Source organism: Ciona robusta, chromosome 9, assembly GCF_009617815.1.
Source record: "Ciona robusta chromosome 9, ASM961781v2".
NCBI classification, from domain to species: Eukaryota; Metazoa; Chordata; class Ascidiacea; order Phlebobranchia; family Cionidae; genus Ciona; species Ciona robusta.
The window spans coordinates 7219764-7246779 of record NC_143243.1 but is presented as its reverse complement, the minus strand read 5'-3'; the positions used below and the strand labels follow the sequence as shown (position 1 = coordinate 7246779).

The following is a 27016-nucleotide window of genomic DNA, read 5'->3' as shown; positions in this document are numbered from 1 at the left end:
TGCGTCGCCGGCAGGATTCGAACCTGCGCGGGCAGAGCCCAACAGATTTCTAGTCTGTCGCCTTAACCACTCGGCCACGACGACCCGCGATGTAATTCTCTGAAAGTACCTAGCTATACTTAGATTGACTCTACTTGTTTGAAGTTAGGGTGTTGTCTTTAAATGTTACTCTACTGAGCTAAACTGTGTAATGATTAACTTACAACATTAATTTGTCATGTTTTGAATAACACTAAAACATAATCACCATGCTAATATACCGAATCAATGCCGTAAGTATCTAATTACAGTCTATGTACTGTGACGTGTTCGTTCTGCCATGTATGTTAAATAGATAACATTTCGGTAATACTATACTACGAAACAAGTTATGGCATATTACACAACTCAACACTATCTATATGGTTTCAGTGAAATAGTTCAACTAGTTATCCTGCAGCACTACAAATGTGATGATTTGTCGTAATGGCCGTGGTCATACACGCTTACACGCCTATATATGAGCCTACTATTCTAGTAGCCAATGTAATGACAAATCAAACATTTGACATGACAGCAAACACGTTACGGATGTGACAAGGGTCCTGTCACAAATAATACACATGTTAACAGATAAAGATTTGTCAACAAAACCACAGGCATTTAGTAGTCTAGCTGTCAAAGCTGTCATAGTTCTTAATAGTGTTTCTTCCTATTCAGCTACTTAAACACGTCGCTTTAATTGGACATGTAGTCTAATGAACAAAGCTGAACTCAAAAAAATAATAAACACAGACGCTACACATCAAGTTCTGTTAATCTTACACGCTAAAGATAATGTTTACTTCACTAGCACTACCGCAGCGCGTAACAGTTGCTACGTACCAGTCTGGTATGTGACCAAACAATTCAACGCGAGAGAGCGTCGAGTCAGCAGCGGAAAAACGCGATAAACGAAAAAGCGAAACAGGCTGAGGGCTGGTGGTGAAGTAGGTTGCCGTAAAATCGACATAAAGTTGTGCGTCAAAGCTTGTTGAGAATCGATAAGGTTCAGTTCTGTACGGCGTGGCGAAAGTAAGGCGTGTGTTGAAGGTACGCTGCAATAAATAGCGCGTATAATGAATTAGTAATGCGTATCGTGTGTGTCAGTTGTAAGCTATGAAGGCTATACGTTTACGGGCAATCATACGCCTTTGTTTTATAATTTTCACTAATTAATAAAGACGCAAAAAAACTAAAACGACTTTTTTACATAAAACAGACATACATATACTAAAGTGAGTATTTTATGTTCATAGTGAAAGCAATGCATATCGCGATTACAAACAGTCAATTGATGGACTGGCCCGTGAGACTCGCCAAAGAAAGAAGGCGCAACCAGTACACAGCGCAGCCACTAGGCAAGAGAGGTTACGCGGTACGTATTACCAGTCGCCATTACTGTGAGATAGGCTAAACTGTACAGTCGCCCCGAGGTGTACAGTACGTAGTTCACAAGTCCGAAAACTGTACCAGTCAAAATGAGACAGAAAATCGAGGAAATTATTGGTCAAAGAAACGTGAGTAATTATTATGATGTTTTTTCCCATGATATGTTAAACTTTTTTTTTTCTTATTAATACAATTAATATGTATATTTATCCCAAATTGAAAATTAATGTTTTTTATAATAACTTTCTGGGAACTTATAAACTGTCCCATTATTCACATTAATAAAACTTTGTACAACAGATTGACATAATCCACTCTGCATATGTTGTACACACATTGTACCAACAACAAAAACTTGGAAAATATTGTGACCTGAAAGTTCTGGTTGGAGATAAGCAGTACTTTGTGCATAGATGTGTTCTGGCAGCTGCTTCAGCACAACTTGATTCACAAATCAATGTACGCCAGTTTTAACAACAGTTTTCCTAGTTTTTTATGTGGTTATTTTAATAAATAATATAACATATGTTGACTAATATATTTTCCCCATCATTGTAGACTGTAGTCTGTAGAGTGTTGGCTGTTGAATGGATTAGCTGTTTAACAATGTGTTCCATTCGTATATAATTTGCATTGTTTTATTGCCAATTGTAATTTGTGTTTCTACCTATATTAAATCCCAAAAACTGTCATCCTAAAATAATAGGAAATATATAATAAAGTTATATGGAAATGTTATTGTATTTGAAAGGGGCCTTGCAGTGTGTCTGGCCATGGGAACTAAAATTTAGGGGTAAATTTGGCCAATAACTTCTAAAATTATCATTAGCAATATTTTTTCAGGGCCTCGACACAATTCAGTTAGTTGGAGTAACTTATTATGGATTTGAGGGGCTTTTGGAAATTCTCTACTCTGGAAAACTAAAGGACATTGCGTGTTTAAGTGACATAAGATTCCAACAGATTGTCAGTGCCGCAGATGCCTTGAATGCTGAAACTGTAAGAATTATTGATGTGTGTTTGGTTTATGACCTAAGATTGGTCAATTTAAACTGTTTACTTACGTATATGCGTACTTTAATATGGAATACAGATTGTTACAACTTGTACCCTACATTGTAGTTGAAATATCTGCACAAATGATTTTAATAATTTAGGATTGTGTTCGTGTGTATTTGCTCTTATTTTTAGGCTGTAACAAAATCATTCTGATTGTGAAATGTTTACGTACAGGTTATGGAATACTGTACCAGGGAAAGAGGGGATCTAATGAACTTGTTAATGCATCAAAGTGCAAACAATGCAGCAAACTTACAAAAACAGGTAAAACTTTAAACACTTGGTGTATTTATTTTTTATAAATTAGATAATTTTAAATACGTAAAATAAAATTGTGCAAACTCAAAAGTAATTTGTTTTTTGCCTATTTCAGTAACTAATTTGCCTATTTCAGTATAAATTAATGCAGCCTATTCAAATTTATTTCAAGTCATATGTAATTTTCAGAATTCACCAAAGAATGAAACCGAAGGAAATGCGGTGGAAAATAAAGGTATTATCCCTATCCCAATAACTTGGTCTAAACACTCATTATATTGCTAAGCCACTGATATTGATTATATGATTATATAACTGACGGAATATAAATTTGATTTCAGATTCGTCATACAATAACAGCAACTCCAATACTGAGTAAGCCGTTATTTTCATTACAAAATAGTAATTTATTTGAACCATGCGTTTCGTAAATATTATTTTCATTTTCAGAACAGACAATTTGAACACTTGTAGTCCAAACACAGCTGGTAAGAGTAGTTATAAATGTATTTTGAGACGCAAGTGTTAAGTATATAAATCTTACAGATGACATGGATAATAAAGATATTGCTGAATACAGAAGAACAAACAGTATGTCTAGGTTAGTAAAACTTATGGTTAGTTTTTAAATGTAATTCTCATGGTTCAGTTACCAATACATAGTGTCTCTTTGGATTAAGTATTGGCTATGGTAAGTTATACCAAAAGTTTTTATAATATTTATGTGGTTTTGTATTTACCTTCACTGGCTTCACTAATCAATTTTAAAATTTATTTTCCATGTTTTTTTAAGCTGGATAAGCCAGTTGCTTATTACCTAAAAGCCCCCCATTGTATGTTGGGTAATGATTTTCACCTTGTTGTGCATGCATCTAATTAGGTGGGATTATAATTTAAATAGGTCCAGTAGGAGTAGCAAGGATGATGGGGAATATTTGCACGCACCTGTTGCTGCAGAAGTTGAGGTGATGGACAATATCAATGGAGAAGTCCCAGGTGTGCTAAGGTTTTATCTTTCTTCCTTTTTATTCCATTTTTTTCGTACCTTTTTTCTCATTTGGGTTTTGATTTCATTGTCGAAAAATGACAGACACCAAATTACCTTATTTTTAAATCTTTTTATTTTGTTATTTTTTACCAGAATCCTCAGGAAACCACACCAACACTTTACTCCCACCTTCTGGAAATTTGATTCCTGCAGATGGCAGTGTTGAGCAAATTAAAGTGAAAGTTGAAAATAATCACACGGAAGGTGATATTCTTTAATTTTTTTTTTTTAATTCCAGCTTTTTAAAATGACAAACGACCATTTCAGTTTTTAAACAACCATGCTTTTAGAAATAGTAATTGGTTTGTAACCTATTGTCTGTGATAAACTGATTACCTTAAATTAATTACCATGCTATAATTCAAATATCAATATTTAATGTCACATTTATAATTCGGATCCCACTTAATAATACATCATTGCATGGGGATTGATTTCTTAGCTTAGCCAAGTAGTAATCCAGCCGTTAACTTTCTGTATAGGATCTGAAGCTGCTTCAACTTGTAGTGTGTGTGGAGCAGTTCTTCTCAACCCCTTGGATCTACAGTCTCACATGCAAAGCCATGCTGAAGCCTCTATGTATAGGTAATTAAGTCTAAACATACCAATATAAAACCTATGTTAGTTGGTATGACAATAGATCTGTTGTTGGGTATTATATTATGCCCGATAATGGTATCACTAAAAACAGTATTGGAGTATTTCGTTTCTATGTGTCCTGTCAGTGTGCCACAACAGTTAGAAAGCACCCATTACCATAAAAATGTTACTGATTTTAATGCTTGCTGGGGCTGGCTTTGTGGGTGTGGGGGTAAGACACTTAAATGTCATTGCTCCAACCCAGTGCCAAGAGTTAATAATGTGATTTCAAAGTTCTCAGTCATATGAGAATAAACTAATAACACACAAAGTTACATGCAACGATAAGCAAGTGCTGTTTGCTCAACCATAGTTTATATTTATGGAATTTATATTTCCAGATGCGAAATTTGTGGTTTGCATTTCAAGTTTCAAACAAATCTATTTAAACACAAGAAGCTTCATAATTCAGAACTCATCTGTCATATATGTGGACTGGAATTTAAGGTTAGTTTATTTTTGATATGGTTTAATTCCAGTTAGATAAAACAATGTTGTTGTGAATGATGGTTTTCAAAGTTCTTTGTTTATTAGTTAGTTGTAATCACCAGGTTGTGGAGCAGCTGCAAAATCACATGCAAATCTTGCACCAACAAGATGGTACCTTCAGTGACAGAGAGGTAAGAAAGCTGTTTGTTTTCCAATGGTTTCTTGTGGGAGAGTAAAAATATAAACGAACATAAAAATCATCTTAATCAAGTCTCAAGTGCAATAAATTACATGACCAACATAAATCAAGTCACTTGAATTGTATTTTGTAAAAGATTAATATTTCGCCAAAATTGCTTCATCGGTCTCCAGTTCAAATAGAATCATAAAATATTAAATGATTGTAAAATGTTACAGAACACTCCATATTACAAGGAACCTCAGCCAGTACAACCTCCACAGAAAACAAAGCGGAAAACCACAATCATGGATACTTCAGGTTAGTGAGAATGGTTGAAATTCTATATGGGTAAGCTGCTTGGATCTAGAATTTAAGCAGATTTGGCCCATTGTCCCAAAAATATGGCTAACTAGCTTCTGTTTCTGTTTACTTTTCAATTGAACCAATAATAACAATTGGACAAGGAAAAAATGATTTCTGGCTTCTGTTGTATTTGATATGTGTTAAAATTTAGACATTACGCCAATTGCTGTGAACGATATAATGAGAGGACCCAATGGTAAATACAACTGTCCTTTATGTGAAAGAGGTTTTGATAGAAGATGGAATCTCAAGTGTCATGTTCTTATCCACACTGCTGCGGTAAGTTATATTACTTATACTGTTTATATTCTATGTGAGTAAAATTCTTGCCGGGAACCTGTGATTTGGTCTATTGCCCCAACACCCAGGTTGACTATGTATGTTGTTCATTCAATTATTTTCAAACTCTGTCCACAACACAGTTCTCAACCCATCCCAAGACCTCAATGTCTAAAGGCGTTTGTTTTTAATTTCTGAAGGTGTTTGTATTAACAATATTAAAGATATTACATTAGCAGTCTATTAATCCCCATAGTGTGGTTGAAGAATGTATTTTGACATGGGTTGTTTCTTTCAGAGGAGAACCGGTGGTGAAACCATGAGTGACATGCGATACATTGAAGGAGGGTTTGACTGCCCTGTGTGCGGGAAAGCTTTCCGTAATTTGCACAACTTACGAAGACACGCGTCATCACAGCATGGGATGTCTGCTGCCGCATTATCTGAAGCAAGTGAATCAAAATTAAACGAGCATTCAGCAACCGTTGCAGCAAAGCGAGCGAAAACAGCAACTCAAAGGTATTGTTATTCTTTGTTGGTGGGAAACTAAGGTGACACACCATGGATCTGTGATTTTCTTTAGAGTTAGCCCATTTTCGCAATGTAGGTATTGTTATATGGTCACATTAAATCAGTATAGTTATACTGATCTTGGAAAAAATTAGCTGTTTTTTTATTAGTGTCAGTATTACTCTATATTGATATCCAATGCTTGCTAACCAAACTTGTTTCCAGGAAATCTGAAAATCCTCCAAGTCTAGATAACAACTTCAGGTAACTGTACAGAAAACATTTCAAAGTATGAAGCGTGTAGAAGCCTGTATTAAAATAAGATTCTGCTGCACCAATATATATAGTAGGAGGGGTTTTAATAGGAAAATAACCTTCATATTCATATGGAAAACTATCATACTGATATTGGCTGTAAATATGAATGTCACATTTGTGGCTAAAAATTCGATAAAAAAGAATCCCTGCCATTGTGGGTGTATGGGGTTCCAGTGATGCCAGATTGAATTGGCTTTTTATTGTGCAGCACTGCCTTTAGTGTCAGCATATTTCTTGTGTTTGAATTCATTGCAACGTACCACTCTTCTGTACAGTGTGTGTAAGCTGTGTGTTTTACAGTACATTCCATGTGTATTTTACTGTTTTTCTTTGTTTGATTCTTTCTTGCAAATCTGCAATTTTTGTTGCTGGACACAAAAGATTTTAGAGTTCTTTTTAGTTTTAGATTATAACTCTATAGATTCATTTCTCAGTTCTTTATTTCTCATTGTTGTTTAAATGTATTTAACTTCATTTTAAATAAACGTGCCTTACCACATCTTCAAACAAAGTATACAGTGTATTTTAGGCAAGCATCAGTTACTAAATAGCAGTGGTAACTTATAACACAACCAAGCAAAAGTAAGACCAAAAAATAAGTGCAATCAACAAAGCAATTCGATCTAAGACTGAACTCAGCTTTGTAGGCTTAGTTCTTGATGCAAACTTGAATTTTGTGGCACCAAGTGATTACTGTTGAAATGAGCAACTGGTGGAAATTCTATGTTATTCTCATCCGCATGCGAGTTGTTGCGGTCAGTTTCAACAGCTGTCCTTGGGGTTGGCATAGGGCCTCGTTTCATGTCTTTAATTTCTGGTAGAGAATCTTGTACAGATGAAGGATTAACATCAAGATTATGGGAGAGAATTAATGGCCATGTCCCTGGGTTCGAAGTAGTAGGAAGACTATGCTGATATGCCTGTTAAGATTCCATGAAAAGGTTAATATCCTACCAGCAATTATTTTATACTAAATAAAATAAATCAAGTCATTTTCAGAGTTTGACAGTTTATGAAAAAAATCTTACTTGCACAGCAGCTTTCCTTGCTTTGATGCCCGCCACCCTTTGTCTTGCTGCCAATATACGGTCATTGGCTTCTTGTAAAGCTTGTGCGTCAAACTTTGATTTATCTTGTGCTCCTGCCATTTGTCTCATCAGTTGTTTATGCTCCATGTAACGTCTCACTAACTCTGCTTGCTCTGTCAGTTGTAGCTGGCAAAACAAAACAAGTTACACATCCTGGCTTTTCGTTTAAAATATTTCTAAACCTTCGCTAACGTAATGGAAGATAGAAATTAAGTTATTATTAATATTAAGTTGAATTTATAAAGTGAATCTTTTTAAAGATTTTATTAGACAATCATCAAAAGTATAATGTGGAACCAATTGCTTTTTTATTAATTTTTTTTACTTATTAAACTTGAATGTCAAAGTACCAAAAGTACTCGAGACTTGCTGGCACCTCAGTTCACCAAACATGAATATAATATTTAGCTTCCTTTACCTTCACTCCATTTACAATATCTGTCTTTTCTACTTTAGTATCTTCAACAGCAGCCTGTCTATCATGTCTGATCAATGCATTACTAACAGACGTGTGTTGGTTTCCAAAGTCAGAAGCAAACATGAGTTGCGAATGAACTGCACGGTGTCTCTGCAGAGCTCTCTCCTTTCGTTCTTGTGCCTAAAACATAAATATAGCAAACCATGGTAAACGGTACAAAAACCACATTACTGTCACATACATATTCTATGTACGATTGTTTGTGAAGGTCATTCTGTTGCAAACCTTCCGCAATTTTTATCCTATCAGTTTGGCGTTGATGTAAGGCATTGCTTCTTTTTTCTTCCTGCAAAAACAGTTTAAAAGTCTAATTTTGTTGTTTTTTAACACAAATGTGTATTACTTTAAATGCTGCTACTATATTTCGGGCTTGCATTTTTTCCTGTTGTACCCGCATAACACGTTCAACTTTTAACGCAAGATGGTCGCTCTTGTCACGATCTCTGTATGCGTTCGACACTGCAGCTAAAGTGGCGAGACTCACATGATCAACCAACTGTAAACAAAACAGGAAATGTGTAAAAAGAAATGGTTTATTGAGCATACAACAACCCATTCTGTTAAGATGCATATTTACAAATATACAAATAATTCAATTTAACCTACTCTTAAGGTGGCTGTACACAGTATTCAAAATTCGTCCGTTTTGTCTAATTTGTCCGGATTTCGCTGCCGCATGCGGAATTGGACATGGGTTTGCAAGAGAGTTTGCACGCCAGATACTGTGTACAGCCACATTTAAAAAGTAATAAATTTAGGAGTCTAACCTAGTCTGGAGCTCATAGAGTTAAACAATTCTTGTTTAGTAAAATATAATAAGAATCTCTGCCAGGGAATGTAACAGACAAAAATCAAGTCCAACTAATTGTTGTATGAGAGATATATATTCCACCTAAATGTCATAGTCAGTCTCTTATTTAAATTGAATCTAGCCTACCCTTTGTACAGGTTTTGGTTTCTTGACTTTAACAGTGGGCTTGGTGAATTCTTGTTCATGCCAATAATCTACAGCTTCCCTCACATCTCTACCTGCCTCTCTGTTCATCATTAAGTGATCCTGAGTTGGTTCAAGCTGGAACATCATACAGTGGTAATATAATTCAATAAAAGGGCAATATTGCTCTTTAGCAGTCTTTATAGTGTTATTTTACAAGTTATCACATATATACAACTTTGTGGGTGATTGACTTTTGTTGGATATTTTCTATTTTTTTCTGAGTTAGTGCAACTACCTTAATTGTATTACTACCCAGGGCCACTTATGCCTACAATGTTAGTAGCCACCAGCCTTAAACACTGTTCAAGTTAAAGTTCTGCCACAAATCCACCATACCTCTGAATACACAGGTTTTCCGCCGGCCACTTTGAATGCTTTATCATGAACCCTCCATTCATGGTTTGTAACATCAGGGTCCATACTCGTGTGTCTACATACATGGTAACTCGTAAGCTGGCACAAGTGCATAAACACCAGTGTTATACTGACTGTTGTTTTCCGGCCACGCAAGGATAAAGTATGTTACATTCATTTATTCACATTCACCTCATGTCCCTGTTTTCCACTAGAGTACCAAGTGTGGGGTGCGTTTCCTTCAACATAGGGTGAACAAGGTTGGAGGATGGTCCCAACATCTGTTGGACCGTAACTGTGTCACGCCTCCCAACTTTGTATGGAGCACTCGCTGGCGTGGAAACAGGGGCACCGAGTTGCTTGGCGGGTTTTTCAGTGGCTTCTGATAAAGAAGTAAAAACAAAAAATATGTTCCCTTTAAATGTGTTATGCTTATTACCAAAAAGACAAAGTAATGAATTTTGACAGACAAGGAGAAAACAAAGCAGACATTTTCCCACTTATTTATTATTTAAGCATAAGTTAATTTGGGAAATGTGTTGTATACAATAGCAGCCTGTGTGTGTTCCATGAAATATTAAAGATTATTTAATGTAATATCATTGATTTTAAATTTAAAAACGTAATGTTTTAATCACCAAAAATGTAACGCTAACCTTTCTCTTCATTTTCAACAAAAGTTACCGTCAATGGTTTTGAAAAGAGCGACTTTGTTGGCAATATACTTTCTTTATGGATGTGTATTGTAACATTATCCTCCCCTGTGTTGTCTGAATAGAATATTGAAATATAATCAGGTATAGTTGATAATATTGATGAATAATACAACGTAACTTAACACAAGGGCAAACCAATACCTTACAATGTTTAATTGTTGCGTTTAAACAATGTAATTAAAACTACCACACCAAACAATGAATATTGAGCAAATGGAGAAATTACATATTAATGTTTTTCCCTTGTTTTACTGATTTAAACCTGTTTTTGTCTATTTGCCCCCAAAACAAATCTTTTAGCAACAACTATATTAGATTTTGCTCATAATATATAAATACTTAAACCTGAACTTGGTATATTTATTGCACTCACCGAAAGAACGCATAGCATTTTGTTCAAGTTTGTTTAGGTTGATATGCAGTGAAGAAGGCAACAGTTTTAGGGAAAAATCATCTTTTTCATCCTGTTTAACAAGACAGCTATTATAAACAGTATTGTGAGGTGGTGGAAATATCACACCTGATTTTCTTTGTTTTGTTGTTTAGTCATAGGAGTTTCATTCCTTAAAGTGGTGGCTGCACTTGGGGTCTTTGAACCTGGTCTTCGGTTCTGTAAATTAAAAACAATCATTATTTTGCTAAAGTTATATTCTATGTGGGTAAGGTCCCACAAGGTGGCACACCATGGTTCCTATGGTTTAGGCCAGGACAGCTTTATTATCCCACTTTCCGAATAAGTCCTGGCAAATAACAAACGAACTGTTGAAATAAACTTAACATCCTATATACCAAAGCTGACAAAAGACTGTTTTATGTTATGCCTGATGGCAGAGGTAACAACAACTAAAGTAAACAATAGTTTCTTAAAGATGAACCCGCCTTGAGATAAGTGTCGTAATCAAGATTTACTTCATCCACCTGGCTACCACTAGGTGTCTCCTGCACCACAAAATTAAGTTTTCGAAGGCGTTCTCTGTGAACAAAAACACCCTTATTATAACACTTTCTACATCACTGAAGATGGTTTTAATTTTTAAACCAAAATGTTTGAGATAAAAATCATATTATGCATATTGGCTGTCATGTTTACATTAAAAATGATCAGAAAACCGTGTTTTATCACATATAGAATTTTTAAATAACAGCACATAAATTCACAAGTATATTAGGTCACTTACTGGACTTGATCATAGCTTATGTTGAGTGCTTTCCTGCAGATGTGGCCTCGAACCCAGCGTTGAATTACAACAACAGGGGAACCATGGACCAATATCCTATTGACATCAAACAGAATTTTTTTGACAACTTTCATTTCAGATTCAATGGTTCTTTCGTCTAATGGCTGTGGAAAATATACAGATTTAGGTGCATCAAACTAAACACGGATTTTCTGGTCAGTTTTAACATCATAAACTTCTAACATTAATAGAGATGGTATTAGTTTACAAACAAAAACTCTTAAGATTAAAGTTATATCATGCCTGGGCTGTCATGCAATGAAAATACAGTTCTAGTGCAACAATTATTCTGCAATACCTCTTATTTATAGATAATAAATGTAACTTGCTATATCCTCGCATGATCGGAACGAAAGTCTTTGTACCAGGTGTGTTCTGTTTCATACACCAGGTGCCAGCATTTGAAGTATTTTACTTTGTGGGTGATAATGTATTTTTGTGTTTTATTGTATACTACAACTGTCCATTATACACTAATTTACATTTAAACGTTTAAACTACCTCAGTTTGCTTGGGGCATAAGTCGACCCAAAGTCTGGGGTTCATGGTCATGAAACGTTTGGAGAACAAAGCATCTTCTATGATCTCATCATCTCCTATCACATGATGGTCAAGCGCCTTCAATGACCAAATGCTGTTCACTGTGTGATGTCTGCACAAATGACGTAATCATAATAAGTAATAACCCACAAAGCAAAATACTTGGTAAAAAGGAAAGAGATGTATGAAACAAAACACCTGTGATTGACAACTGTCGTTTTTTGGCTAGGCAAGTATGAAATAAAAAGTTGCATAAGTTAGATATGTGAATAATAAAATTCTATATTTGTATAACTATTTTTGGCAACTAATTTAGCGTTGAATGCTTTACTTCAGAATAACTATCTAAATATACACATAACTTGTAATACTTTAATTTTGTCATTTCGATTATGGCTGTTTTCTACCCTATTTTAACATGAACTCTCAAAGTTTTTTTTAATTCAAAAGATCTGAATATGGTCGTGTCTACAGTCTACCATAAACTTTCTAACAATTTAGAGTCACTAGCAGTGAATGCTAAAAGTAATATGTTATTTAATATATTATTATTAACCTGTAGTTTGTTTTTAGACTGAGTGGCGTGTCGTACAATGTCAATGCAACAAGGTTAACACACACACATAGTGATTGTATATCATCCAGCTTCCCAATACCATTATCATGCAGGTTTAATATTTGCAAACTTTTCATTTCTCTCCAAAATCCTTCATCAGGTAGTTTTGTAATCTGTGGGTAAATATAAATACTCTGTGAACAATATACACAGATTAAAATAAATCTTAGCCTTGACCTTAGCCTTGACAATTATTTAGGTAGAAATATTCATTGCAAATGTATTTCTTTTTATAAGTTATGACCTACAATATGGCCTAAATTGAAGACTAAAGAATAAATGACTTTACCTAATTTCTTTGATCACAGTGTAAAAAACGTCTAAGTGTAAAAAAGAGCGGTTGTACCTGATGAAAAACTAACCATTAATTTAAATCCTTTAGCTAATTAGCTACAGCTGTAAAGAGTGTGATAGGTTGAAGATTGTAAAAAGACGTCTAGTGATACCATGAGACAAGATTAGATAGTGAGCAGGAGTTTGGAAATTTATACCTGGTTGCTATGAAGATCAAGACGAACCAAATGTGGACAATTTTCCAAAGCATTGAACCTTGTAAGGTAGTTGTTGTTCAATATACAGACCCTCAAATGTCGACATGACTGGATATGACCAAGGGTTCGGATATGAAAGTGAGACAAATGAATGTATTCAATATCTCGTAAAGATTGATTTGGAGTTTTCGCTGTTTGGCATCTGCACAAATATTATGAAGCAACATAATAAGACTTTAAAGTTGAGGAATTGGAACCCACGAAATTACATACATGGTGGCTCATAAGCAGCACGGGGTGTAAGAAACAGAAGACCAGTATAAGTACTGTCGTTTCCCCATTAAGCAAGAATAAAAAAGTACATTCATTCATTCAATCACCATCCATATAATATAACTAACCTTTCCAAGAGAAATGACCTCGAAGGTGATATAAGGTATCCCCCTTCTGCTGCTTGTCGTAAAGCAGCATCTGCAAGTCTGCTTTCAAACTTGGACGGGACGACTTTCTTTGCTTTCCTAGAAGGTAAAGCAGTTCCTCTAATATTAGTAGCTGCGTCTGAACCTTTAGGGGCAATAGCGCTTGAAATAATTTGATCTCTAAAAAGAACTTGTTCTATCTTTTCAGAATTCATAATACAAAAGTTTTGACACCGTCTGCATTAAAAATAGAACAAAACATTGAGTGGATTTAGGATATTTATTGGAACTTAACCAAATAATCTTTCGATACCTTTGTAATGACTACCTTGCATGTTGTACGCTCTGTAGATTATATGACTCTTGCTGGCCTTTGTTTATAAACATGGCATCACTGTCATCTGCAGCTTTATGAATCCTGTGTTATTATAACATTAATAAAAGGCCTCGTACCATTCTTCTGTATTAATTCCTCGTAAACAAATACGATGCAGTAGCGTGCGTTCTGTTGCTATAGTGACTGTTGTACTCTTTAGCGACACCTTGTGAACGAATATTTTAAGACAGTTTTACCACTTAACGGCGCTAACGCACTATGGCCAGCAAACTTTAAAAATTAAAAAAAGAACTAAAACATCTAAAATACGAAACTAAGAACACTAATCATATTTTCCAATACAAAAAAGCTTATAATTAGGCTGTTTTCCAAATCAGAAACGTACTATAAGATGTAAATATACCAGTATTTGTTTGGTAAACTCATAAATAAATTTACTTAAAAAGGCAAGAGTATTTTACAAATATTAATTTATACATACCGGCAAGATATAAAAAAAACGGCGGTCTGTGATTTCGTAGGTACATTTTGCGGGGTCTTAATGGTGACAAATGACAACTAAAAATAATATTCGCTTGAGTAATAAATTATATTTGAACAGTGTTTTTGTGGCTACCGCGTAAGTACAACCGTCGTGCCTTCCCGGCTGTTGATTTGATGTGTAAGCTGGTAAGAGTTGCCAAAACAAGCACTCGAAGCTGTCCTGGGCACGCGAGCCCTAACCCTTCTCTTTCAGTATCTGTTTTACTATCACTGGTACAACTGACAGGATGTAAACAAACACCTCGGCCGGACTGAATTCCATGTCGTTTTCCCTTTGTGGTATCGCTATTGTTTGCCCACAAAAGCTCTCGGACGACGCGTGAGTGTCTCAGCCAGCACAGAAAACTAGATTTACTTTCTCGTAATCGTTTAATCTGATTAAACCCGGACAAGAATTGGAATTGGTTGCTCGTGCTTCGTTCTGAGGGATTCGCTTACCATTTGTAGGCCTTACTCAAAACACATGTGACGCGAGACCATAATACGATAGAGCCGTGTGTGGTAAATTAGTTTACGAAAGGGTAAGCAGCTGAAAACGTTAATTTGATACTGTTGTATCAAATGTAGAGACAATAAAGTGAAAGCGTTGAGGAAACCTTATGGATATTTTCAGGCAGAACTCTTCCCGTAACATTAACATGTAAAATTGACGCGGCAGGCTTACAAAGTTTGTAAATCTAATTGGGCAGTTTTTGTATTTAATTTTTAGCCATTAAAGCATAGGATTTAGTGCAACCGAGAGTTGGATAATAAATACGAGTATAGTTGAACATATTGAGCTTAAATCAACAAATTCTTTCAGGAGGTTATAACAGCAAAAGAACATCGTGTTTGGGTAAGTAATATATTAAATTACCTATATACACGCAAAGTTGCTTGCAGGGGCAAAAATGGAGGATAACGCGTTTACATCTAAATCGGCCACTATTATACATTTATCTGTTACGTAGGTTGTTAATGGTAATTAGGGAACAGCATGATAATCACTTAGTTATTAAGTTTGTTTGGTATAGCTTATGCGCGGTTCACGCCTACCAAACCGCATTGCCCTACGGATTACATAAGAAACCGATGTATATGTAGTTCAAGGACAACAGCTCTGAGGTCATTGGTAAAAATAATCGATCTCTTTTGACCTTACCAGGTTTATACAAGACGGGCAAGGCCAATAGGACATTACTCTGAGTCTATTTGCTGTCAGTTAGTTTTCATAGTACCGGAATTAATAACCTCGTGTGACACTTAGTTCAATGTCATATCTATACAACGGATTATATCGGTTCGTTCCTATGTAACTATATTGGAGCCACAAACCCATTGTAAGATGCAACGTAATGACTGGTTACTTGATACGCTACTTTTGTGTATACAGTATTAGCCCAACACTATATGATACTTCGCTGCAGTGAAAGAATTCTAGTCGTCAGCAAATGTGTTGTGAAAATAGCGACCTAAATATTCACCACCAGTTTTAGGAAAACTAAAAACCTGAGTCATTAATGTTAGCGCTATAACAGCCGTCAAGAACCTGAGTCATTAATGTTAGCGCTATAACAGCCAAAAAAGAATAATTTTAGCACAGTACACAAGGTGTAGTTTTTTTACAGCCGCCAACTATTATCCTATCTTTACGTTAGATCGAATGAGCAAACACATGCGACTAGTGTCAGTTTGTTCAAGTATTAAATCGGCACGTACTTTTTAAAGGCCCTATGATTAAGGGCCAGTAAAGTCAACAGCCCATTGCTATATGCAAACATAGGACTATACAAAAGTTATAGGAGCCTATACGTTAACGGTTATTGTTGCACTGTGGGTCGGTACTTATAAAAAATTCGATATAACTTCAAGTGCAGATTATGCAACCGATTGTCCCAGTGCTGCTTAAACTCATAGCATAAACACAAACGTTACACATTTATAATAGTCATATTGTGCGTTGATTCATAGCGTCATATATACGGGTGCTGACACAACATTTACACGTTATATGTAGCAAATGTATAAACTGTAGCTACAGTATGTTGTGATGTCGCATGGTGAGGTACAACGGCGATATCGGGGCCCTATACTACCTTCCGTATCGTCGGTTGGCAGCTTGCAAAGGTATATAGAATACTGCTGGCTGATATGAAGCGTTTTGTTATAAGTGTTATGTGTATAACTTTGTAGGGTACAAATCAGACTGCATTTACAACGAGCTGCGAGGCAGAACAACATTCGAGCCGTTCTAAGAAATGGTGACGTCAACCGACACGCTTGACTGACGTTGGAAGATATCGTGACATCACAAATATTATTGTGACGTAACTAAGATGCCTGAAACCGATCGATTGGCGAAGTTGATCGAGCATAGAAAACAACAGGAAAAGAAGAACGACAAACTACGTATACACAGAAACAAACTTGAAAATGACCGCCTGGTGGCACAAGAGTCCTACCTCGATTGGAACAAGAGTGAGCGTGTGATATTTTCAAAGTAAAAACGACAGTATTAACACGGGTGTTCTGTTTAAAACACCCGTACTTGCTTACGAGCTACCACATATGTAATTATTTCTCCTGTGTTTTCTGTATGGCTAAAAATTTCAACAACTGAAAAGGCGCAAATGGGTCTGAAAATTGAGGTTTTAAAACGAGCCGAAAAATATAAATTCTATCACCCTGATACCTTGTAGAACTTCGTGAAAAGGAGTTTACATCAGCGGAGACGGAATACATGAGAAAGTTGGAACGAATCTACGATCGACAACTTAATATTCAAGATGAAAGAAAGAAGATTGAAGAGAAGAAAGCAATACAAAAAAAAGAAAAAAAGAAAAAGTATATTTTCTGTCATTAGCATTAATAAGAAATTAATTGAATGCAAATTTCATACTTTTCAACTATATGCCCAAACTACACAGTACCAACAGAACAGGTCATAACATGAAACAAAACATGAATCCCCCCCCACATGATGATAAAGCAAGTTATATTAGGGTGGGTGGAGATGGGACTAATTTCCATTCTTTTTTCTTCCTATTTGGTGGTAAACAAAAAACATTCAGAAAATAAAAAAATATCTGCACGACTCCCATACACTGTTGTTAAAAACACGATCCGGATAGTAGGCCTATGTTGTGCTTAAGGTCTTACCCCACATTACTATACATTCAATTCATTTTATATATTAAGACTTGAAACGGAGTCGATGGTACACGAGGTGACAGAAGAAGAACGACTTCGCCAACTCTTCGGTGTTAAACAAGAAAAAGCAAAGTTTTTTATGACCAAAGCAAAAACGCTTTCTGGGGGATATCGAGACAATGACCCACCACAAGCGTATTACAAAAGAAATGGACTCGTTCCTCCGGACAGGCTGGTAAGACAACCTCGTAACATACAATTTTAAACCGTATGCGGACATGTTTTCACGTCCCATTTGGTTGTAAACAAAGTAAGAATTATAAAATTGTATCCTTACGGTTCCCATAAACATAAAGCATAGACCGTTGTTAAAACAACGTCTTTTTAACATGCTTTCGTAGAATTGCACAGCCATTGGTAGTTTATAAAAAATACAAATATGCCAGTACTGCACTGTTTTACCTTCGCATATTAACTATTTTTTTTTAATTACCGACCCCACATAACCTTCTGTCTTGTGAAGGTAACCCCTGAAATGAGCGCAGCAGCACAAGCCAGCTTGGGAGGAGGAAGTCGACCTCCGTCATCTTCCAACCATCTCAACAAACCAACCCTCCCTGCCGAAACACCATTTGGTGTAACAGGTACAACAGTTAGCGGTTTCATTATAAACGTTACAAGTTTAAAATGTGTTTGTATTGATGTGAAACGTTTCGGATCCGTCACCGCCTTTTCGTTGGCTGTTTAGTTCGTAATTTCGTTGACAGCGTTTATTTTTAACGTCATTTCAATTACACGGAACGTCAATTCAATTACATTTTTTTAAACATAGAAAAACGACCGGCTTCTTCAAAGCGAAGACGGCCGGCGTCACGAAGTCGAATCGAGAGTAATATTTCTGAAGTAACTGCCCCACTTATGTCATCTGATGAGGAAAGCACAGACACAGCTATCGAGGAAGTGATTCGTGTTCAGGTGAATCTAAGACCAAGTACAGCACCTGGGAAGAGAAAGAAACCGCGAGCTATAAAAGAAAGTGGAATGGTGACAACTGTGGAGGAGGAGGAGGGAAGACAAAGACCATCCACAGCTGCAGCTTTTGTGAGGTTCGGAGAAGCGGAGAAAATAGGGGAGGAAGAGCAAAGAGGGTTAGATTCCCCGGAGGATAAATCACCAAAGAGTCCAGGACGAAGAAGACAAAGCCTAAAAGCTCCGAACATGCTCCTCTTTCGACGTAGACCTTCAGGGGTGTCAGGTGGCCCAAGGAGCGCGGTCTCCGCCCCAACGACACCACGAGGCCATAGAGGTAGCATCCAGCAAACCATGATGAGTAACGTGCAGCAAGATCGGATTCGCATAAAGATGTTACAGAAGGCGAGATGTCTACAGCAGGAACGCATACGGCGAGAATTACTTCGCATTGCGGCCACTAAGCCTGACGTTAAGACCGAAACTGTAAGCAGAGATGTCCCTTTGTTTCCTCAGAAGTTTAAAACACTTCCCTATCGAACCAGAACTAAGGTAACAGTGCCACCTCGGGATCCACAAAGTGCTGCGCAACGCGACGCAATGCTAAGTTACGTCCAGCGCTGTGAACGTGGCTATATCATGGGTGACATTTACGAGGCGAAACAGCAGCTACTCGACGCAACCACGACCAGGACATTGAATCTTCAAGCTGAAGTAGAAAGCTTTGTTAAAGTTTAAACCGAAAACAGTGTCAATTTGAGCGCCAAATTAATGAAAGCCTGGAATTCTTTCAATACACGCAATCGCATGCAAAAATGACCACAACAGCAAATATACCTCTATAAATATGTAGCCATGTTTGCGAAACTGCAGTATGAAGTATATACCATGCCCACGATACTGTTATGCAATTACAGAAAGTAATTTGTGGTGGGCCATATGTCGCATAGTGCTTTGGTAGCTGACAATTTACTATAACTCTTCCATTTTCTATCTTTTACTATCCGCGCTTATTACTTAGCTTCACATTTTAATTATTCTCTGTTAATTGTCCTTAAATTTCTTATGTTATGTTTTTTCACTTATTATAATAAATTATGAATAATATTTCGCATAGAAAATGCACACCACATGCAAGATGTTTCAACCACAGAGATAAATTGTATCGAACTTGGGTGGATACCTATGTTATAAGTCGTAACTCGTAAGTGGGCACGAGGTGTATGGAACAGAACACATGTGTTTAACGACTGTCGGACATGCGAGGATAAAGTAAGCTACATTCATTCATTCAGTTACATCACTATACAAGGATAAATAGGTTACAATACAAAATTGTCTTCACCTTTCACAACACCTTGTTAAGACTGCCTTCTGCAGCATCCATGGATTCATTATATTCAGCTTTTGTTATCTGGAAATATATCATAGTTTAAGTTAAGCTCCATTGTAAATTTTCTGGTTTGTAAGGGGCATGAAGTGTATAAGAAGTACATTGGGTAGGACAGTAGGTTATCCTCCAACCAGTTAAATGTGACATTTTTTTATGGTAACATGTAAGCGACGTGAGGTGTATAAAGTAAGTAAATTGGCAAGTTACCTTATAACCTATTTGAAAACATAACATTTTTTTCTGTGGAAACCTGTAAGGGACAGGTGTATAAAATAAGAATATTCTGCAAATTACCTCCTTTCTTTTTAACTTCTTCACAAGCTGAGCATCTTTACGTAGTTCTTCTAACTCATCATCATCAAACGTCTACAACACATACAATATTTTACTAATTCAATTGACCATGATTTATAAAAGTCAGAAATTACCATTTTCTCTTTTTTCATTCTCCTTTTTTCTTTTTTCACTCTTCGCAATTCTTTTTTCTCTTTTAAACCTGACCAAGCTTTTTTCTTTTCACTCACAAACTTTGGTTTCTTCCCTTCTGTAGCTTTTTTCTTCAATGCTAATTTTCTTTGTTTTTCCCGAGCCTTGTCCCTGTTATAAAAAAAAGTTCATGTACACAAGCAATCTTAACATAAAACTATAAAAAGCCTTGCCACGCAAGAATAAAACAAGTTAAATTCATTTATAGTTTATTAATACACATGATACACCCACTACCCAACTAAAACAACTACACTTTTCAAGCAAAAATCTTTTTTTGGTAGTGCTCATCTTTTCAAGTTATTTAAAGAGTATTTTTGCAGTATTTTTATTCTTTATGGGTGAGGTCCCTGTCAAGGACTTGGAATTTAGGCCACATTTGGCCCATTACCCCAACACCCAGAAAGCCCATTTAAATCCTTTGTGTGACCGGTGCCGCGACACAGCATCACACTCAGACGTGTAGAAATTTAAGCAGTAGTAAATCACTCACTTGTATTTAATCGCATCAATATCAACAACAGGAGCAACAAAGTCAGTTACCGCCTTCAGTTTTATTTCCGGCATTTTCGGAATTCTTAACAATCCAAAACTGGTAGCGAGTTCACCAAAACTTAGATCTATAAACAAACATGAAATGTTTATATTTTAAGTTTACAATGCATATATATTCTGTATGGGTGGTATGCAGAATAGGCACAATCCTTCATAATCAAAGTTTGAAATGCAGTCCTAAATCTTGACTTTGGATTTAGACCAGATTTGGCCCATTGCCCCTACAATGTAGTTTTGCAATATGTTTAATCTTTAACCAGAAATTAAAAATACAACATCTGATTTTTTTTCCACTTTGGTCTAACAAACATTTAAAACTATAAAACACCAGCTTCTACATGCTACACCAGGGTTTCTTAAACCGGGGTAAATTTACCCCTGGGGGTAAAGTTCTCATAATTAGAGGGTAAATAAGCTACCAATCCAAATTCAAATCAGGAGTCGGGACAGAAAAAATTTGCCAATTGTAGTACTTTACAAGACTTTGAGGAACTGGATGCCAAAATAAATGAGCTCCATATTACATATTGGGGGTAAATCTGATAAGCATCTTTGTTAAAAGGATAAAGCATCCAACAAACTTCATGCTACACCTCTTACCCTTTATTCGAAATATAAGATTACATTCATGTTTTGCGTACGACTGAATGAAAGAAACAAATGCTCTCAATCCTCGTTCCATTGCAGCTCGGTCCTTTATGGACAACTCCTGTAACTTGGATGACCACTGTATCGTGCTGCTTTCATCCATTTTGTATTCCTGGTCGTAAACAAGATAGAGTTATTATTAAATTGGTGTCAGTGGTATAAATACTAAACAGACAAAAAAAATCCAAGAAATTGTATTCTATGAGATATATATTCACTGCGTTAGATAGTTTTCTGTAAAACTGCATTATTTTGTTGTGAAATACATCAATGTTTATCAAACACAGGCTTATAGTCCTATGTGAAAACTCATAATCGGGCACAACGTGATGAAAAAAAAAGTTATATTGATGTTGCCCCACCTCACAAAGATATATAAGTTTAGAAAATAAAAGAAATCTTACCAACATAGGAGCTTTCTGGTTAATCTCAATAAAATCCACATAAGATGTTTCAGATTCTAACAGGAAAATTAAAGCGTTGCCTTGACGACCAACTCTTGCAGTTCGACCACAACGATGCACGAACGCACTGAATTTAAATTACTTGTTAGTGGGTTTAGTAGGTGGGGTTATTTTGGAAAACCAGGGTTCTCTCTAGGCCTTATGCCAAAGTTATTGCCTTTATTTATGCATTATTACCAATTAACTTGTAACCAGTGGCGTCGATTTTATAAAAACGTAGGGGTTGCGACATTACACTATGTTAGCTGAAAGTAAGTATATGTAGAACAAGTAAAACCACGCATATAACGTGTGCGGCATTCAATAGAAAAGGTATGACATAAGTCTGGCAGTTGATTGCGGGTAAGTGTTTAAAAAACTTACAATATGACATGTAAATATCATCATATAATTGCCAATACGTTGATTATACAAACGCACTGTAACCCGTTGCGATAATGGACCACATCACAATACCGCGTATGACGTCACATTATTCAACTGACAGGTGCAGCATTGCGCAATATCTTACGTTAATTCTCTGCGTCACAATATTGGTTATAATGCAACATTTGACTTTAAAACTCGTAATTGCGCAACATAAAACTAAAAGTTGTTCGCATCACAATTGAACACGTAACAATTTTGTGTTGGTTGACGGGCGCAATGAAGTTTAAAAAAATCATTTTAACAAAAGTCGAGAAAACAAAAAAAATTAATTAAACATGCGTCAATCATGTTGTACAACACACGATCAAAGCTGCGTTCGCCTATCACCGATCAAAGGAGCATTACCGGCACCGCCACGATCTCCCTTTTAACAGACGAACTTAACAGGATAAGGTTTGCGAGCGAGAATAATGTTTCACATGTAGGCTAATTAATGAATGTGTGAATTGCTATTATGTTGCAATAATCGACGTGTAAATTGTCATTATGTCGTAATGAATCCACGCGTGAATCCTTACTATTTCGTAACAAACATGTTGCTTGGCTGAAGAAAATATCATATATAAATATAAAGCAGTGACCGACCCGATTTAGGTAGTTCATTTTCGCACGTTTAACAGCCAAATTACATTGATTTTACACGCAACTGTTGTTAGGGATTCATGGCATGTGCGCGTCTTAGAAAAAGAACACCTATTCCTTTAGTTTAATTTTCTCCTGGTCCGCGTGTTTTAAGTTTAATTCGAATTGCCTTCGGGAGAAAAGCAGCTTTGGAAGTAGACGTTAGACAAAATTTAAAAGGTAGAAATGACTAGTAAACATTACATTCTCACACAATAATATAATTGTTACTGTAACAATTGGCGATTTTGCGATTATCAATGTGACGTAAACACTTGTCTGACGTAACACGCAGCCGTTATAGGTAACCGCGCAGGGTACAAAAACGGCTAGTTTATGCGTTGGGAGAATGAAGGTGTTGCGTAACTACTATAAAGTAATTGTTTGATAAAGTTAAATATATTTATTTAAGAAGAATTTAAGAATAATTTCCTTTAATAATTTGAAAATCCAGGGGTTGCTGCAACCCCTGCAAAATTGTCAGGGTAGGCCTGCATACCCTGCACCATATAAATCGACGCCAGTGCTTGTAACTATATCAATATGTGCCCATATTGTTTAACTTCGATGTTAATAACATGCTACAGAAAGATATTGAAACACAATTACCTTGCGTTACTTGGTGGATCAAACTGTAACACCCAATCTACATCAGGGATGTCCACACCTCGTGCCATCACATCTGTGCATACCAGGATACCTCTGTAAAGAAACAATACGAATATTTATATTTGAAGTCAAAGACCACCTAGATTTTCTAAAAGGTTGAGCATATTGCTAAGAAAATGGCCTTCTTTGGCTTACAACACAGCCCAAAATTCATACCTACATACTGCGTAATTGGTAATATTGTGGAAATAGCAATTACCTGTCAAGTTTACGGAATTTGCTAAAAATTTCCAAACGTTTTTTCTTAATTTTTCCATGTAGAAGCAGAATGTTAAAGTCATTGCTGAGAAGATCTGTTGCAACAATTGTACAAATTATGCCAAAAATTATTAATGTTAAAATCCAACATATATAAACACCCATTGTTACAATCAGATATCACCGAAACATAAATAGATTACAAATTTTTACATTGGATATTTGGGAACTTTTACAATTAGAAAAAAAAAAAATTAGTTATATACGAATATTTATATAAAATCAGTATAACTGGAAGTTAAGTCTGGTAGAAAGATGAATAAATTACATTATTATATTCATACTTATATTTTATATTCATACCTTATATTATACATATAAATACATACAGTAAGGGTGTTGGGGTAATCGGTCAACACTGGCTTTAAATTCTAAGTCCTCAAACATATAGAATGGCATATGAAAACAGGGCAAACTCCCCCCACCTTTTATAGCCCGGCCAAAATACTCCACACACGCACATGTGGAAAAGAACAGGAGGATTTTTTCATCTTTTTTCTTCGTTACAAAGTTCATGAGAGAGTTAAACTTCTCACATGCCCGACAGGTGGTGTATTGGTTCTGTAGTGATGATGGCGTCTTTGTAACACCAGATTGGTCCAAAGATGCAAACTCCAAATCTTGCTTTTTCTAAGTGGACGTATAATGTAAAAAGTTGGCTACATTAAATAAAATAACTTATAAAGTAGAATCATGACCTTGATTAATAAGTATAATATAAGTATGTCATTAAAATATCAGTTGCCAAAATCTTAACTGGAAAAGTAAGACTTCTACAATCAGAATGAAAAACTTAAATACACAAATAATAGAAAGTGAACTTTTCAGCAAAAGTAAATTTGATAATAGCTGTATTCAAACCTCTTTGACGCTTATTTTAACCGGGTTCCTCATTCCAGCTTTCATAAGTTGAACAACCTCAGTGGTTTGTGTTGCACTGAACAAGCCAGTTCTCCTTTGCTTTGGAAGGTACCTGTGGCACAAAATATTTGGAAATTCAAATTTATTTATGGATATTATGATATAATAACTTAGATAAAGCTCCGCTTTAAACAATTAAACATTCAAGGTGGTTTCAAATTAAAATCATAAAAAGCTAAGAAAACACTATTGAAAACATATTAATTTATGGCCATTGGTATGCTTTGTTAAAGAAGTATCGCAGACAGTAAAGTTGAATGAACTAATTTACCACAATCTGCTGGGAGGTTGTTGCATAAACCAGCGATAAGTTCTTGTATGGTATTTCAAAGATGATTATACATTTTTTTCATGTTTTAAGTTTGATCTTATTACCCAAGGATGGTGGTGAGAGTTCTGTGGAAACCAAGATCAAGAAGACGATCCGCTTCATCAAGGATGAGAACTTCAAGGGATCGAACACCAGATCTTAACATCAAACATTTCTCCAACGCAAAGCTGATTCGTCCAGGAGTTCCAACAATTATATTTGAACCTGGAAAGCACATTCTAGAGTTCCAACGTTTCTGTTATGATTTCTAGATGGTTCTGGTTATTTTTATTGAAAAACAACAAGCTTAGACAATGGTAAATATCTGAAGTTAGACCTGAATAACATTGATTACTGTTACTGTTTATGCAAATTTCTAGTTGATTGTTACAAAAGCAATGTTATGTTTCAAAGAATTAAACAGTTTGATTCATTGGAATCTTGCTAAGAAATTTATCTACGAACCAGATGCCAATTTATCGACGAACCAGATGCCGGCATCAAAAAAGCTATACCTGGCTAGCTAACCATAGGTTTCAAACCACTAGCTTAGATCATCCTCCAGATGCTAAATTTTTGGTGGTAATTGAATCTAATAAAGTAAACATTCTAAACAACAGGGTTTTACCATTTTCAACAAAATCGTTGGTGTCGTTTTCAATATCTCCGGTTCCACCAATAAGTAAAGTGGAAGTGAACGGACAATGTTGATCATCCAAGAACTCTTCAATCACTTCATGTATCTGACTCGCAAGCTCTCGTGTTGGGCTCACAATAACAGCTCCAACCTGTTGTAAATAATGTTTTTAATTTACCAAATTAACAAATATAAGCTTAAAAATAACTTTTTTTTTGTATGGGTAAAATACCGAATGTAACTTTTATCCTTGTGTGGTGGGCGGTGGGGTTATATAACACGACTATTATTATTCTATTTAAGGCCCGTTTACAAGTTATTGCAGGGATAACTTTGTGGGTGCCAACATAATACACTAAAACAGAAAGTAAGGGTAACAATAAGGTTGAAATAACACATTCTAAGTAAAAAGGGGAGTACAAAAATTATTAAATAAAGTTTGTTAACCCTGCAACAAATAAAGACATTCAAATTAAACAAAATTAGGTAGTTATGGAAAAGTTCTCATAATATACACATAGCAACTGACTTGGTGTTTTTTCAGTGTACCAACACACTGCATTAACATTTCAAGCATAGGAATAACAAAGGCGAGCGTTTTTCCACTTCCAGTGACTGCTTCAACACAAACATCTTTATTTTTCATGAACACAGGAATCGTGGCAACCTACCAAACAAACTTGGTTAAACAGATAAATGCAGCCGATTAATCCTGTGTGGCAGGGAAGCGACAGGCCAACAGTTGCTATAACACAAGTGTTTTGTTTTATACACTTTATGCCTGCTTATACGAACTTTATAAGGGACAACTCTGTTAGAACAATTTCCACAAAGTGTTTGCCCACATGTATATTAGTACCAGTTTTTACAAAGCCATATATTTACAGATGAATACAGAAATACATTTTAAGTGTGTTACGTAACAATATGTTCTAACCTGTACAGGTGTCATGTTTTTGAATCCCAATCGCGATATTGTGCTTAAAATATGATCATGTAGATCGCACACCGATGACCACGTTGTATTTGACATCTTCGTGAATATTAAATTACACCTGGAATTTTCACAGAGTAGATAAATAATTTCATCTACGCAAAATTGAAAAACTGCAAAACCGTAAAAGTTTTTTTCTGGCCACGTGATATTTCAGGGAAATTCCCGTAACCAGTGATGCCGCATGACAAAACCTAAATTTAATATTTCTACTTTTTATAA

General features: G+C 35.8%; 4 protein-coding genes and 1 non-coding gene across 8 annotated transcripts; 2 read left to right on the top strand and 3 right to left on the bottom strand.

Moving 5' to 3' along the window:
• Positions 1–2: 2 nt before the first annotated feature.
• Positions 3–84, bottom strand: Trnas-aga (transfer RNA serine (anticodon AGA)). Its single transcript has one exon. It is a non-coding gene; the product is annotated as a tRNA-Ser (tRNA).
• Positions 85–1006: 922 nt separating this feature from the next.
• Positions 1007–6993, top strand: LOC149731819 (uncharacterized). Its single transcript, XM_089885136.1, has 17 exons — positions 1007–1538; positions 1711–1869; positions 2254–2409; positions 2644–2733; positions 2917–2962; positions 3069–3102; positions 3178–3215; positions 3274–3328; positions 3629–3723; positions 3869–3979; positions 4258–4360; positions 4756–4861; positions 4966–5034; positions 5261–5342; positions 5539–5666; positions 5965–6185; positions 6402–6993. Exons 1-17 carry the CDS (start codon positions 1500–1502, stop codon positions 6442–6444), a joined length of 1575 nt encoding a protein of 524 aa, XP_089741262.1. The 5' UTR covers positions 1007–1499; the 3' UTR covers positions 6445–6993.
• A 2-nt stretch (positions 6994–6995) lies between these two features.
• LOC149731818 (uncharacterized) lies at positions 6996–14643 on the bottom strand. 2 transcript variants are annotated; one of them, XM_089885112.1, is made up of 18 exons: positions 13760–14643; positions 13414–13530; positions 13013–13214; positions 12462–12634; positions 11867–12017; positions 11306–11469; positions 11007–11100; positions 10648–10737; positions 10501–10591; positions 10068–10181; positions 9604–9793; positions 9394–9487; positions 8998–9132; positions 8404–8556; positions 8242–8346; positions 8001–8180; positions 7523–7708; positions 6996–7414 (listed from the first exon to the last, which is right to left on the bottom strand). In XM_089885112.1, the coding sequence occupies exons 1-18, from the start codon at positions 13816–13818 to the stop codon at positions 7130–7132; spliced, it is 2583 nt and encodes an 860-aa protein (XP_089741238.1). In that variant the 5' UTR covers positions 13819–14643; the 3' UTR covers positions 6996–7129. The 2 variants fall into 2 exon arrangements, with proteins under 2 accessions (XP_089741238.1, XP_089741237.1); XM_089885111.1 differs by lacking the exon at positions 13760–14643 and having other exon boundaries at positions 13414–13737.
• A 349-nt stretch (positions 14644–14992) lies between these two features.
• Positions 14993–19516, top strand: LOC149731817 (uncharacterized). Of its 2 annotated transcripts, none has more exons than XM_089885143.1 (6): positions 14993–15146; positions 16484–16768; positions 16990–17134; positions 17489–17675; positions 17964–18084; positions 18273–19516. In XM_089885143.1, exons 2-6 carry the CDS (start codon positions 16627–16629, stop codon positions 19145–19147), a joined length of 1470 nt encoding a protein of 489 aa, XP_089741269.1. In that variant the 5' UTR covers positions 14993–15146; positions 16484–16626; the 3' UTR covers positions 19148–19516. The 2 variants fall into 2 exon arrangements, with proteins under 2 accessions (XP_089741269.1, XP_089741267.1); XM_089885141.1 differs by lacking the exon at positions 14993–15146 and adding an exon at positions 15878–16417.
• Positions 18196–26945, bottom strand: LOC149731816 (ATP-dependent RNA helicase DDX55-like). 2 transcript variants are annotated; one of them, XM_089885132.1, is made up of 15 exons: positions 26738–26945; positions 26330–26467; positions 25792–25951; positions 25229–25388; positions 24794–24905; positions 24358–24562; positions 23874–23967; positions 23615–23707; positions 21896–22022; positions 21444–21603; positions 20782–20908; positions 20231–20399; positions 20097–20168; positions 19755–19823; positions 18196–19592 (listed from the first exon to the last, which is right to left on the bottom strand). In XM_089885132.1, the coding sequence occupies exons 1-14, from the start codon at positions 26831–26833 to the stop codon at positions 19758–19760; spliced, it is 1779 nt and encodes a 592-aa protein (XP_089741258.1). In that variant the 5' UTR covers positions 26834–26945; the 3' UTR covers positions 18196–19592; positions 19755–19757. The 2 variants fall into 2 exon arrangements, with proteins under 2 accessions (XP_089741258.1, XP_089741257.1); XM_089885131.1 differs by having other exon boundaries at positions 18196–19118.
• Between the last annotated feature and the right edge of the window lie 71 nt (positions 26946–27016).

Bases quoted from the DNA above. Each gene is read 5' to 3' on its own strand.
- LOC149731819 (XM_089885136.1), top strand. From the start codon at position 1,500: ATGAGACAGAAAATCGAGGAAATTATTGGTCAAAGAAAC. The intron at 3,103-3,177 runs GTAAGCCGTTAT...TTTCATTTTCAG, and splicing joins AACAGCAACTCCAATACTGA to AACAGACAATTTGAACACTT. The intron at 3,980-4,257 runs GTGATATTCTTT...CTTTCTGTATAG, and splicing joins TGAAAATAATCACACGGAAG to GATCTGAAGCTGCTTCAACT.
- LOC149731818 (XM_089885111.1), bottom strand. From the start codon at position 13,646: ATGAATTCTGAAAAGATAGAACAAGTTCTTTTTAGAGATCAAATTATT. The intron at 12,018-12,461 runs GTTAATAATAAT...TCATTTGTGCAG, and splicing joins AGTCTAAAAACAAACTACAG to ACATCACACAGTGAACAGCA. The intron at 8,181-8,241 runs GTATGTGACAGT...TTTATGTTTTAG, and splicing joins AACAATCGTACATAGAATAT to GCACAAGAACGAAAGGAGAG.
- LOC149731817 (XM_089885143.1), top strand. From the start codon at position 16,627: ATGCCTGAAACCGATCGATTGGCGAAGTTGATCGAGCATAGAAAACAA. The intron at 16,769-16,989 runs GTGAGCGTGTGA...GATACCTTGTAG, and splicing joins CTACCTCGATTGGAACAAGA to AACTTCGTGAAAAGGAGTTT. The intron at 18,085-18,272 runs GTACAACAGTTA...TTTTAAACATAG, and splicing joins AACACCATTTGGTGTAACAG to AAAAACGACCGGCTTCTTCA.
- LOC149731816 (XM_089885132.1), bottom strand. From the start codon at position 26,833: ATGTCAAATACAACGTGGTCATCGGTGTGCGATCTACATGATCATATT. The intron at 25,952-26,329 runs GTCAGTTGCTAT...TATTTACAACAG, and splicing joins GTACACTGAAAAAACACCAA to GTTGGAGCTGTTATTGTGAG. The intron at 24,906-25,228 runs GTAATAAGATCA...TTTGTGCCACAG, and splicing joins ACTCTCACCACCATCCTTGG to GTACCTTCCAAAGCAAAGGA.